The sequence below is a fragment of the Anoplophora glabripennis genome, unplaced genomic scaffold, assembly GCF_000390285.2.
Source record: "Anoplophora glabripennis isolate ALB-LARVAE unplaced genomic scaffold, Agla_2.0 scaffold744, whole genome shotgun sequence".
In the NCBI taxonomy this organism is placed as follows: Eukaryota; Metazoa; Arthropoda; class Insecta; order Coleoptera; family Cerambycidae; genus Anoplophora; species Anoplophora glabripennis.
The window spans coordinates 38,677-51,319 of record NW_019416925.1 but is presented as its reverse complement, the minus strand read 5'-3'; the positions used below and the strand labels follow the sequence as shown (position 1 = coordinate 51,319).

The window sequence follows — 12,643 nt, the reverse complement described above, 5'->3', positions numbered from 1 at the left end:
AATCCAAAAGCCAAAGGCTTGTGCGGAAGGGGGCTACACTTGAAAAAACGCGGACAAACACCCATTATCCATCGACATTGCCAGTGCCGACACCGGGGATCGAACCCGGACCAGAGTAGGAAGCCTAGCCGAGAAATGCTTGCCACCGCACTCTCGACCGACTGTGCTACCGTGGCGATACAGTATATACAGATATTAATAATAAATTTAAATATTGTTTTGTGTTAGTTCTGGTGTTTGTGTTATATTATATTAAATGTTGGTTAACTAGCAATCAGCAATTATTTTCTAAAGATTTCACTACTTACAAATTAATACACAAGTAGCATATTTATTATATAACTGATGGAGTTCGAAGTTTTCCACATAACGAGTATTTCTTTTACAAAACTATGCCTTTAAATTAAATAATTAATTTGAATCATAATATTACATCTTCAAGCCAAAAGTGATTGTAAAATCATTGTCAATACAACAATAAAGACATTTTTGTTACTTAGCGTTAATATTTTTAGTTCTGATTCTGATTAGGTCAATTAATCAGGTAATTAAATCGTGTGGTTTTCCAAACGTTATTAAGATAATAAACTATCAATTTCGTCTGTCTTCATAGTTCTCACATAATGCACAATAATGGCTGACATTCTACTCTACAGGGTGTTCTCAAAGTCGCGTCATTTATTTTAACAGCTGGTAGAACTCGTAAAAAACAATCGATTTATATAAATTTATATAAAAGTTGCAGAAGAAGAGACTGAAGAGAGTTATAAAAATCCTGTTCTACAAAAATTGTTCAAAATTGTTACCATTTCTTTACCATTTATGTTTTTACGACGCTGTTAAAATAAATGTTGTGTTGTGTTTAAGAACTCGCGATATAAGCTTTTAACTATTTGCTGGTGTGCATTAAATATTGTATATATAAAATAATTAATGATGTATTCTAAAAGTACATAACAACAAATCTTTGATATTTTAAAAAAAACTAAAGCTTTCTACTAATTCTAAGCAAGATTTTTCCTTCAGTGTAACCAGTAAAGTATTTTTAATATCTTGCTATTTTATAGAAGTACAAAACGTTTGACGTTGGAAGATAATGAATGTTTAAGTACGAGGAAGGACATTTTTTGTATTTCGTAAATATTAAAATCACTGGATATCAATACCTTGATGTTGGCGTTTCACATTTAAAAATTTGTATGAACATTTCTCTGAGTGTACGTATAATGCAAACGAATACACAAATTATGTCCGTATTTACGGAAATTTTGTAGAAGTGGAGACCTACACAAATCCTGATACTAACAAATCCTGTCAATAAACAATATTGAACCGCTATCTGGAACAGTCCCGGACATTTCTATTTTCTATCTAGGACTTTATTTAATGTATCGAGTCACTAGTTCAAAATTTATTATGGTTACGTAGAAACGCAATCTAGAACTTAATCCTACGTAGTAACGGAGTAAGTTTGTGAGGATTCTGGCCATTGTTCTTCGATACAATAATGCACTGTGTCAAAACTTCCTACTTTTTAAGATTTTTTAAGAAATTAATAATTTTAAAACGTGATACAGTATATAACAGCGACATTATGGCAATCTTTAAGGGCAGTTTTCTCTCTTCAAAATAAATACAAAAAAAACAAGGGTAACATTAATTCTCAAAGCATTTTCAAAGGACTGTATAGGGGAGGATTTTTTTTATTTCCCGTAAAAAAATCTGCCGACACTGGATGAACGTTCTTGCAAAGGTTGTAAGGTTAAGTGAAGGTTAGATTTTTAGGGGTAATAGTAAACGTTCCCTTGAAACTGAATCTGAGATTCTTTTTTTTTTAAGGGAAGAGAGAGACACTGGAAATTAGCGTGGTAAGTTTATTAGTGCGCAATCAGCGTTACCAGTTATTTTTTTAAATTAACAATTAAACTGTTGATGTTAAAACATATTGGTTTCGTATGGCTTAGCGACGTGTTATTTTAAAGTCACCATATTGCTTTGACATCAGTGGGGACGAAACCCCGAAAAATAGAGACATTCCATTGATTTAAAAAAAATATTTTTTTTACATGGTTTGTCAAATATTAACCAACGATGATACGTAAATATTTTACAAATTATCTATAAAATTAATTTAGGTATGTTTCAAAATAATTTATTTTTGCCGTTTAAAAAAACGTACCTAGCTGCATATTAAAAAAAATCTAATTGATATGAAATACTGTTTTAAATCGTTTTAAGTTTTACAAACAATTACATACTACTATTTTTTTAAGGAGTGTATGTATTTAATTTATGATTCGCAGTGTAAATAACCTCCGACATTGACCTACTTTAGCTAACTATATTACTGTCACTACATAAAGTGGACAGAGACACATTTAGGGAAATTAAAACAGGTAATATTAAAAAGCTATAAAATTCTAAACAAAATACGGCATCTTTTTACTATTTTTCTTTATTTAGTCATTTCAGCAACCAATCGGTGCTAGACATACTAAATTAATTCAAAGTAAACAAAATAGCAACAAAATTAAATCGTGAACAGTTTAAATTTAAGCAGAATACGATCCTGATGCGAACGCTTTCGAAAAGTAACGGATATTAGCTTCCGCTGTTCTGCCAAATTCAGTATTGTCGCCTTTGAAAAGCCGCTACTGCCAGTAAACCTCACAGCTGTTATGATATGGCGGGATGGTAAAAGGGATAAGAATTAAACTGCCACTTTAATTCAGCGAAACAAAAATTTCACTCCGTGGAAGAGGATCCTAAAAACTAACTAAAACGAAGTCAGTATAAGTTCAGAAGACGAAAACAGATAGATTTTCGAAACATTAATAACTTTTTAAAGTGTGCGAAATAAAGTAATGTTTCTTGTGTGTTGTATTTGTTTGCTTTCTTCCGTGTGAGATTTTTGGTTAGTCAAAACTATTTTCATAAAAATAAGCCTTGTCTTGAAATTTTTCCACAGGTGGCCTAAAAAAATAAAGAAAGAAAATGTAACCTGAAGGGTTATTTCTTTAATTGATTATCTATTTATCTTCGTTATGACCAGTACCATAACGAGTTTGGATTTCGCAAGAGTTACTATTTAATTCTCGAAAGGGAGTTTATTATCATTATACTTTAATCAATACGTGGGGACTTAGAAATGTTGTATGTTCAGAGAATTACTTCCAAGCACTTACCATTCATCGCTTACGTGGAATGTAATCCAGTGGCTGGCTATACAGGGTGACACTGAAGTTGGAGAAACAAAAGAAAACACCAAAACTTCCAGGAAAGGTTTTAATAATATTAAACAAAACAAACAAACAAAATAACAACAAAACGACTCGAACAACATTATTAATTAATTGATTTAAACACGACAGCGTGCCGAGATTCAGGGAATGCGCGCTTCATACAAAATTTGGAAAAACTTTATCCATTATTAAATTTAATTAATTAGCCCGAGACTCTACAGTTAATAATTAGACTGCTCAATGTGAAACTCAAGGAAGAACTGACTTTCTTGCAGATCCTTCTCGAATTCCACACTTCGCTTTGACACGCCCATTTCTTGAGTCCAGAAGTTTCGGTTCTTGTCTTATTGGCGAGAACCCTGAATGTCGGGATGCTTTAATAATTAGGTTAATAATTATTTAATTGACTGGAATTTACATTTATACAAGAATTCTGAAACTAAACTTACTTACAAGTGACCCTAGCCTTCCTCTCTCGACTCCGTGTAGCAAATACGGGGCGGGGCGAAAAACCCAGCTGCTTAGGTATACTCCCTTTTCGAATTACTATCAATTTACAATTTGATTTAATTTTACTTTGGAACCCCTACGCTCTTTTCGCGGTTTTCGCGCGTTATTGAAAATATCGATTTTTACGATGGCGTCTCCCAGACGCAACAGATGACTACCATATGGCCCTGACTCTAAGCGAACTTGTTAAAAATATTGCTAAATTCCGTGAAGCCTTCCCCGAAGGACGGTTTTGGCGACCTACTACTTGAAAGCCTCAACTATCGATAATCTATGATGACTGAAATATCTTACTTTTGATCCATCCGTTCCGAAAACTAATAAATAAATGACTGCGCGTCCCCGCTTTTGTTACAAAAATATTGTTTTATAGTTTATCTCATTTAAAATAATTAAATTTCCGTTTATGTGAGATGATAGGGCTTGTGGCGAATGAGAATAATGCGCCAATGAGCAATACATAATGCGGGTGGTTTCTTCGTGATAACCTTTCTTTTAAATTATGAGATTTGACAACAGTGCATATTGCAGTTTCCATATGTGTATCAGCTGTGACTAACGTGGTCCGTTGTTTGAGGTAACACTAGCTTGTTCAGTGGCGGGAGTCCCACCAATTGACCTGACTAGAGGAAAGAAAGCGTCTGTATGATAGGGAGCACTGTTCCCAGATATTAGCTTTATCAAGTAACTAAAATAGAGAAACAAAGTCGCCATATGTCACCAACTTTTGAAAATAATTAGAGAAGAAGAAAAATTTAAACGACGGAAAAAAATTTAAGGGACAAGGGTTGCTTAATTCATAGTTATAATAAACTAAGTAACGAGGCAATTAAATCGCTAATTATTTAAACAAGTCAGAATTTGATTAGAATCACGTATCACTACATTAGCATTTTGGCTGCAATATTTCAAATTTTTATATGGTCCTTTACATGCAGTTCGCGACTTTCATTTAAATTCAAAATTATATTAAATTTGATACGATCTGTGTTACTGTATACCAGGTTACACGAATACACGGTTACACGATTTATCTTGCACCTTGCCCATTGTGAAAACCACATCACACAAAAAGCTATACACAATTATTCAATGATGTCTGGAGGGAAGAGATCGTAGTTATTTAAATATTTGAAAAAAATAATAATTTACTAATTTGGTAATTGTTGGGACAGCCTTGACCACAAAACACATAAACCTTAATCCCTAGCCTTCAATGATAAAACGAGAATTATGGATACAATGACTAATGACAATGACAATTTACGATTGTAGTATTGTAGAATCCTCCCTGGTAGAATTCTAGAATCCAAGCAACGGAAGAGAAGGACGAATGACGTACAAATATGCTCTGCCAATATAAAAAATGAAAAATACTAATTTTGTCACCAGACTTTTATCTTTTTTTCGCTTATAAGAAGAAAAGTATTATTATAAGACCGCGGTTACAATTTTCTAGCCAATAAGTCGCCCAGAATGAGTGAGAAGTAGCCATAATATGTCGCCAGTCGCCAAATGATTTTTTTGTCTCTTTCTCTGTTGCAAAGCAGCCATATTGGCGATAAATCGCCACATCTGGCAACACTGATAGGGAGGACGGGAACCCATGCGCACAAGGAGGAATTGGACAGAACAGTGAAAACATGGCAGGAAAGGTGGAATGAAGAGATAAGAGTGGCACAGTGGACGAAAAAACTTATCCCCAATATTAGGGTGTGGCTCGAGTGTAGTCACAGAAGGGTGGATTATTATTTAACCCAGTTCCTTTCGGCCATGGGTCATTCAAACAATATACTTGCAGAATTGGGAAAGCTGAAGGAGAAGAATGCATTGAGTGCGGACAACGGGATACCCCAGGTCACTCGGTGTTTGAATGTACAGGATGGGATACAGACAGGGAAGAATTTCATGGTGAGCTCGGAGTGGTCCTTACTGCGGATAACATCATCAACGTAATGCTGAGAGGGGTCCGAAGCTGGAAGGTTGTCAGAAATTATATTGCCACAGTGTTGGAAACGAAGGAAATGGAAGAGAGAAGGCAGGAAAATTGGGGAAACTCTAGGTGCTGATGAATGTCCAAGGACGGTGCCAACACCTAGATTGAAGACAGGAGAGGGGTTTTAGCCGGTTAAAATCCCGCATAACCTGGGATAGAACATAAGTCCAGGTACCATGATGGACTTCCCCTCTCGAAAAAAAATGCTTGTTCAGTGGCAGGATATGAAAATTATTAAAAAAGGGGAAAACATAAATAATAAATACAATTAAGAAATTATGATTGATGAAATAACGATTACAAACAGTTTTATATGGTAAAATTAGTAAGATGGACTTGGTACATTCATTAATCTGATGATTATGGTTCATTTCCCTTATACCTTTCAGTAATGGATTCAATTTTTCCATTCATAATTACGTCATTAAAACACAATTTTTCATTTATTATATCTGGAACGATTCCAGCGTGAAGAACGTACGTCTACTTAGCACAGGCATTTAGTATCAAAAGGGAAGCGCTCTGTTTCACAACCCAAAGGTAAATGTCTACTAATTACTCTTTTATTTTTTGGCGCTGGCAAACACGAGAGAGTCAGCGGATTTGAAGGAAGTGCCCTGTTAATTATAATCCACATTTGAAGAAAACACGATCTAATAGTTAATAAGGGTATCGGTTTGTGTGTGTTTATTTTTGCAGCACGCTCGCGCGAGTGCTCTTTATAATATAAGTGGAATTCTGACTTCATGTTAGCCTATCCGACGCAGTGCTGACTAACCGTTTCCGCCAACAGATAGTTGATTTAGATTACCGGTAATTGTAAAAAAGTATATTGCCTTATAAGCCATCCAGCGGGAGCAATTTATACCGGTAATGAATGGCCTTCGAAAGTGTTGGTGAAAAAGTGGACTTAACAGTAGCTTTAGGTAGGTACAGATATAAATAAATACAGGGTGAGTCGGGAGAATCGTACCAAACTCAAGGAAATGGATTCTACCAGTCAAAATAATAGGAAAAGATTCAAATGTTGTTATGCGATTTTCATTTGTTTTCCAGTTATTAGCGGAATTACAAATTTTCTGCACATTTCGCTCGTCCAGTCAAGCTACATTTGAAGGAGAGGTTTCCAGTACGTTGGCTTGGCCACGATGGTGCTATTAGTTGGCCTCCAATATATCCAGATCTCACAGCACTAGATTACTGTTTATGAGACTAGTTCAAAAATGAGGTGTACAAAGTTAGAGCGGGAGGCATTAANAACTCGATCACTTCTATTTATACAATGTTTTACAATACACTTGCCCATGATAAAACGTCTAATTATCGAAATCACAGCGATGCGTACACGTCAAATGCTAGGACACGACTGAGCGCTGGGCTCCAAATCAGGCTCCAAAGTGTTTTCACCAAAGTCGCTCTATAAGCCAGTCTAGGTGGTCTGTGGCTGTGACTAACGTGGTCCGTTGTTTGAGATAACAGTAGCTTGTTCAGTGGCGGGAGTCCCGCCAATTGACCTGACTATAGAGGAAAGAAAGCGTCTGTATGATAGGGAGCACTGTTTCCAGATATTAGCTAAAATAGAGAAACAAAGTCGCCATATGTCGCCAACTTTTCAAAATAATTAGAGAAGAAGAAGAATTTAAACGACGGAAAAAAAATTTAAGGGACTTAATTCATGGTTATAATAAAGCAAGTAACGAGGCAATTAAATCGCTAATTTAAACAAATCAGAATTTGATTAGAATCACGTATCGCTACATTTTGGCTGCAATATTTCAAATTTTTAAATTGTCCTTTATATGCAGTTCGCGACTTTCATTTAAATTCAAAATTATATTAAATTTGATACGATCTGTGTTACAGTATACCAGGTTACACGAACACACGGTTACACGATTTATCTTGCACCTTGCCCATTGTAAAAACCACATCACATAAAAAGCTATACACAATTATTCAATGATGTCTGGAGGGAAGAGATCGTAATTATTTAAATATTTGAAAAAAATAATAATTTACTAATTTGATAATTGTTAGGACAGGCCTTGACCACAAAATATATAAACTTTAATCCTTAGCCTTCAATGATAAAACGAGAATTATGGGTACAATGACTAATGACAATGACAATTTACAATTGTAGTATTGTAGAATCCTCCATGGTAGAATTTTAGAATCCAAGCAACGGAAGAGAAGGACGACTGACGTACAAATATGCTCTGCCAATATAAAAAATGAAATATACTAATTTTGTCACCAGACTTTTATCTTTTTTTGGCTTATAAGAAGAAAAGTATTATGTATTTATAAGACCGCGGTTACAATTTTCTAGCCAATAGGTCGCCCAGAATGAGTGAGAAGTAGCCATAATATGTCGCCAGTCGCCAAATGATTTTTTTGTTTCTTTCTCTGTTGCAAAGTAGCCATATTGGCGATAAATCGCCACATCTGGCAACACTGATAGGGAAGACGGGAACTCAGTCCATGCGCACAAGGAGGAATTGGACAGAACACTGGAAACATGGCAGGAAAGGTGGAATGAGGAGATAAGAGTGGCACAATGGACGAAAAAACTTATCCCCAATATTAGGGTGTGGCTCGAGTGTAGTCACAGAAGGGTGGATTATTATTTAACCCAGTTCCTTTCGGGCCATGGGTCATTCAAACAATATACTTCCAGAATTGGGAAAGCTGAAGGAGAAGAATGCATTGAGTGCGGACAACGGGATACCCCAGGTCACTCGGTGTTTGAATGTACAGGATGGGATACAGACAGGGAAGAATTTCATGGTGAGCTCGGAGTGGTCCTTACTGCGGATAACATCATCAACGTAATGCTGAGAGGGGTCCGAAGCTGGAAGGTTGTCAGAAATTATATTGCCACAGTGTTGGAAACGAAGGAAATGGAAGAGAGAAGGCAGGAAAATTGGGGAAACTCTAGGTGCTGATGAATGTCCAAGGACGGTGCCAACACCTAGATTGAAGACAGGAGAGGGGTTTTAGCCGGTTAAAATCCCGCATAACCTGGGATAGAACATAAGTCCAGGTACCATGATGGACTTCCCCTCTCGAAAAAAAATGCTTGTTCAGTGGCAGGATATGAAAATTATTAAAAAAGGGGAAAACATAAATAATAAATACAATTAAGAAATTATGATTGATGAAATAACGATTACAAACAGTTTTATATGGTAAAATTAGTAAGATGGACTTGGTACATTCATTAATCTGATGATTATGGTTCATTTCCCTTATACCTTTCAGTAATGGATTCAATTTTTCCATTCATAATTACGTCATTAAAACACAATTTTTCATTTATTATATCTGGAACGATTCCAGCGTGAAGAACGTACGTCTACTTAGCACAGGCATTTAGTATCAAAAGGGAAGCGCTCTGTTTCACAACCCAAAGGTAAATGTCTACTAATTACTCTTTTATTTTTTGGCGCTGGCAAACACGAGAGAGTCAGCGGATTTGAAGGAAGTGCCCTGTTAATTATAATCCACATTTGAAGAAAACACGATCTAATAGTTAATAAGGGTATCGGTTTGTGTGTGTTTATTTTTGCAGCACGCTCGCGCGAGTGCTCTTTATAATATAAGTGGAATTCTGACTTCATGTTAGCCTATCCGACGCAGTGCTGACTAACCGTTTCCGCCAACAGATAGTTGATTTAGATTACCGGTAATTGTAAAAAAGTATATTGCCTTATAAGCCATCCAGCGGGAGCAATTTATACCGGTAATGAATGGCCTTCGAAAGTGTTGGTGAAAAAGTGGACTTAACAGTAGCTTTAGGTAGGTACAGATATAAATAAATACAGGGTGAGTCGGGAGAATCGTACCAAACTCAAGGAAATGGATTCTACCAGTCAAAATAATAGGAAAAGACTCAAATGTTATGCGATTTTCATTTGTTTTCCAGTTATTAGCGGAATTACAAATTTTCTGCACATTTCGCTCGTCCAGTCAAGCTACATTTGAAGGAGAGGTTTCCAGTACGTTGGCTTGGCCACGATGGTGCTATTAGTTGGCCTCCAATATCTCCAGATCTCACAGCACTAGATTACTGTTTATGAGACTAGTTCAAAAATGAGGTGTACAAAGTTAGAGCGGGAGGCATTAATTCGACGTATTCACCTTCATGTTGCCGCCGGTTTTTTTGTGTTTGGTAGAAAATAATGTCAAAATAGAAGTTTTGGAAATATTATAGGACGAATTTAGAGACTCCAATGAAGGCTGCCAATTTTGGGAAAAAAGCTTATTCAGTTGAATTATTATATTTGATCATAATAGAGAAATTGCCTTTTTGCGAAGACTAGATTATCCATGTGTGACGGATTAGTGTAAAATTGGAAAATACGGGTGGTCGTGGTAAACTTTAATGTAAATAAAATCATATTTATCCAATCTGTGACAATATGTCAAGTTGATAATTCTGCTGATGGCTTGAAGGTATCCAAATATTTATCATGCTGCTACAATTTGCAATAAAACCTAAATCATTTCCTCAGTACTGTAATAATAATACATTGTTTTTAAATAAAAAATGTTCTATTTTCTATCAGGGAAGAAGAAAAATGACAATCACTAGAAAAGAAATTGCTGCATAAACTACTAAAAATAACATTATAATTTTGTTTTTTTGCTACGATGATTTAAAAGTGTTTTACAAATGACTGAGGTCCTTTCTAGAGGCACCACTGAAGATGCCGGCAGTGAAGAACGGCGAAACGCTTGGAAGTATTGGATGTAACTGGTCAGTTACAAAGACCACTACGGAACAGCTGTTGTTTTATTTATAAAGGACCAAGGACCCCAGAAGTTCAAATATTTGATAGAAAATATGATGATATAACAAAATATTTAATCTGATTTTGTTACTTTCTGTCAACGTGCTTGTGTCCCTCTAATTTTCTTTTCCAGATCCAATTCCTCATACAATTAAAAGATAATTCTGAGTTCCTACAAGAAAGACTTTTGTGTTTAATTCAATTTTAGATTACATCTATAATCCATATTTTATCCTTATTAATTGTAGTTTGTGAGGCAGTGAAATTTACAGGAAACAATAATTTATCAACTTCTTAACAACGCAGCGTAAAGCAAGGAAAGAACACCGCTGTTTTGTATCAGATTTCAGTTTCTTTCTGTTCGCAATAATTAATAGTTTCCCATCTATTCGCCGATATTAAAACTAAAATATAGATTACTGCGAGAAAAAAATCGAAATCTATTAAATAAATCGGTCTGCAATATTCTAAGGTTTCTATCCGATTTCTATAAATCAGTAGTATCTACCCACAAATTTTAGATAAGTAATGGAGTAGCGGGTAGGCTATAAGCGGAAATATATCGAAAAAAATTGCTGATAGACCTGATTTCTAACCAATGGAGTTCTCTAAGTTTAGCTAGAGTTTTTATTTGTTAAAATAAAAGAAAATTCAGCTACACTGAAAAATTTGGACATGAATACAGTTTAAGTTGAGGTACTATTTTATTGTTATTTAACTTGATACGTGATGTACTGCAAATATTGATAGTCAACAAAATTATGCTTGAAATTCTGGGATTATATTTTATTATTAGTCCAGGAAAATAAGGAGAAAATGAGCGAACTCTTTTACTCTGGGATTACTTTATAGAAAAGTGTAGGATTTGAGGTCAGAAAATATATGTCACAAACTCAACCACCAGCAATACGCAGTTTTACATAAGAAACTTAGATATCCATAAAAAATTGTTAACAGTAATAAATAAAAAAACTTTTTTAATTATACCTGAATAAATAAAAAATGTATAGGTATGGATATAATTTTTTTTATTATACCTTTGCAGTTCCAGAAAATTCCTTTCCTATTGTCATAAAAATTAAATTTTCAATTCCATTATATTACAAATTTTTATTTTTTAGTATTTAAAGTAAAAAAAATTCGAAGAAAACCGATTCTTTCTGGAAAGTATTAAAAAGCGCAAAATTAATTCGTAATATACACCCTTGAAAACCTATACAATGATACGTTTAATTCTCATAAATATTCAAACTTCGGAAAACTATTTTCCAAGAATTTTCCGCAATTTTCTTTTTTCCTAGTTTACTTGTTATTTCAAAATGAATTACTTTGGCTCCAATTGGAAAACATTAACTTCCACATAGTTTGTACTCGATTTAAAAAATATACGAGAAAACTAAGGGGAAAATCGAAATTTTTCATAGGAGCAATTTTGTAGGAAATTTAATTTTGAACAACTTCTATATGAAACTTTCTTTCGAGGAAATGCATCTTCATTGAGATATTGGCAGTTTTTGGTCAAAAAACGCGAAAATATGTATCTCAAAACGCTGTAAACATGCATCAACAACTGGTGGTTGAGTGTGTGATATATGCTTTCTGACCTCAAAACTTACACTTTTCTATAAAAAAATTTCAGAGTAAAAAGTTCGCTTATTCCGTCTTTTTTGTCTACCTTTCCTGAACTATATATGTATGTAATCGGTCGATAGCCGCACGGGTTAAGGCGTCAGTCCTATAATCGTGTGCAAATTTCTGCCCGGGTTCGATTCCCGCGGCCGATAGACCGTAGATTAGCTATACTTGTACGGAGGATTGGCACTTTCTGTGCAGGTATGGTAGGGTGGAAGAATGTTGGCTTGGGTCAATGTGAGAGATTGACACCGGTTGGCATTTGACCACCCCCCTAATTAATGAGGTTTTCCAGGTTTCCCTCATTCCTGCACTGAATGGTGGTTAGGGCCTACCAACATAAGTCGTTCCTGGGCGCAAATGCGGCCCGCGTAATAATAATATGCCGCCTCCTCTCCCGCACAAGTCTCCGACTTATGGGCTAATTCTCGTAATTAGAATGAGGAGTAGAGATATTATTATTATTA

General features: G+C 35.1%; 1 protein-coding gene across 1 annotated transcript in view; it reads left to right on the top strand.

Moving 5' to 3' along the window:
* Positions 1–8,751, top strand: part of LOC108914866 (inward rectifier potassium channel 2-like) — a 17,876-nt gene extending 9,125 nt beyond the window's left edge. The window contains exons 4-6 of the mRNA XM_018720780.1: positions 5,554–5,814; positions 8,429–8,579; positions 8,635–8,751. Coding sequence (XP_018576296.1) covers positions 5,554–5,814; positions 8,429–8,579; positions 8,635–8,751 — 529 coding nt within the window. The remainder of the gene's footprint in view (positions 1–5,553; positions 5,815–8,428; positions 8,580–8,634) is intronic.
* Positions 8,752–12,643: the final 3,892 nt, after the last annotated feature.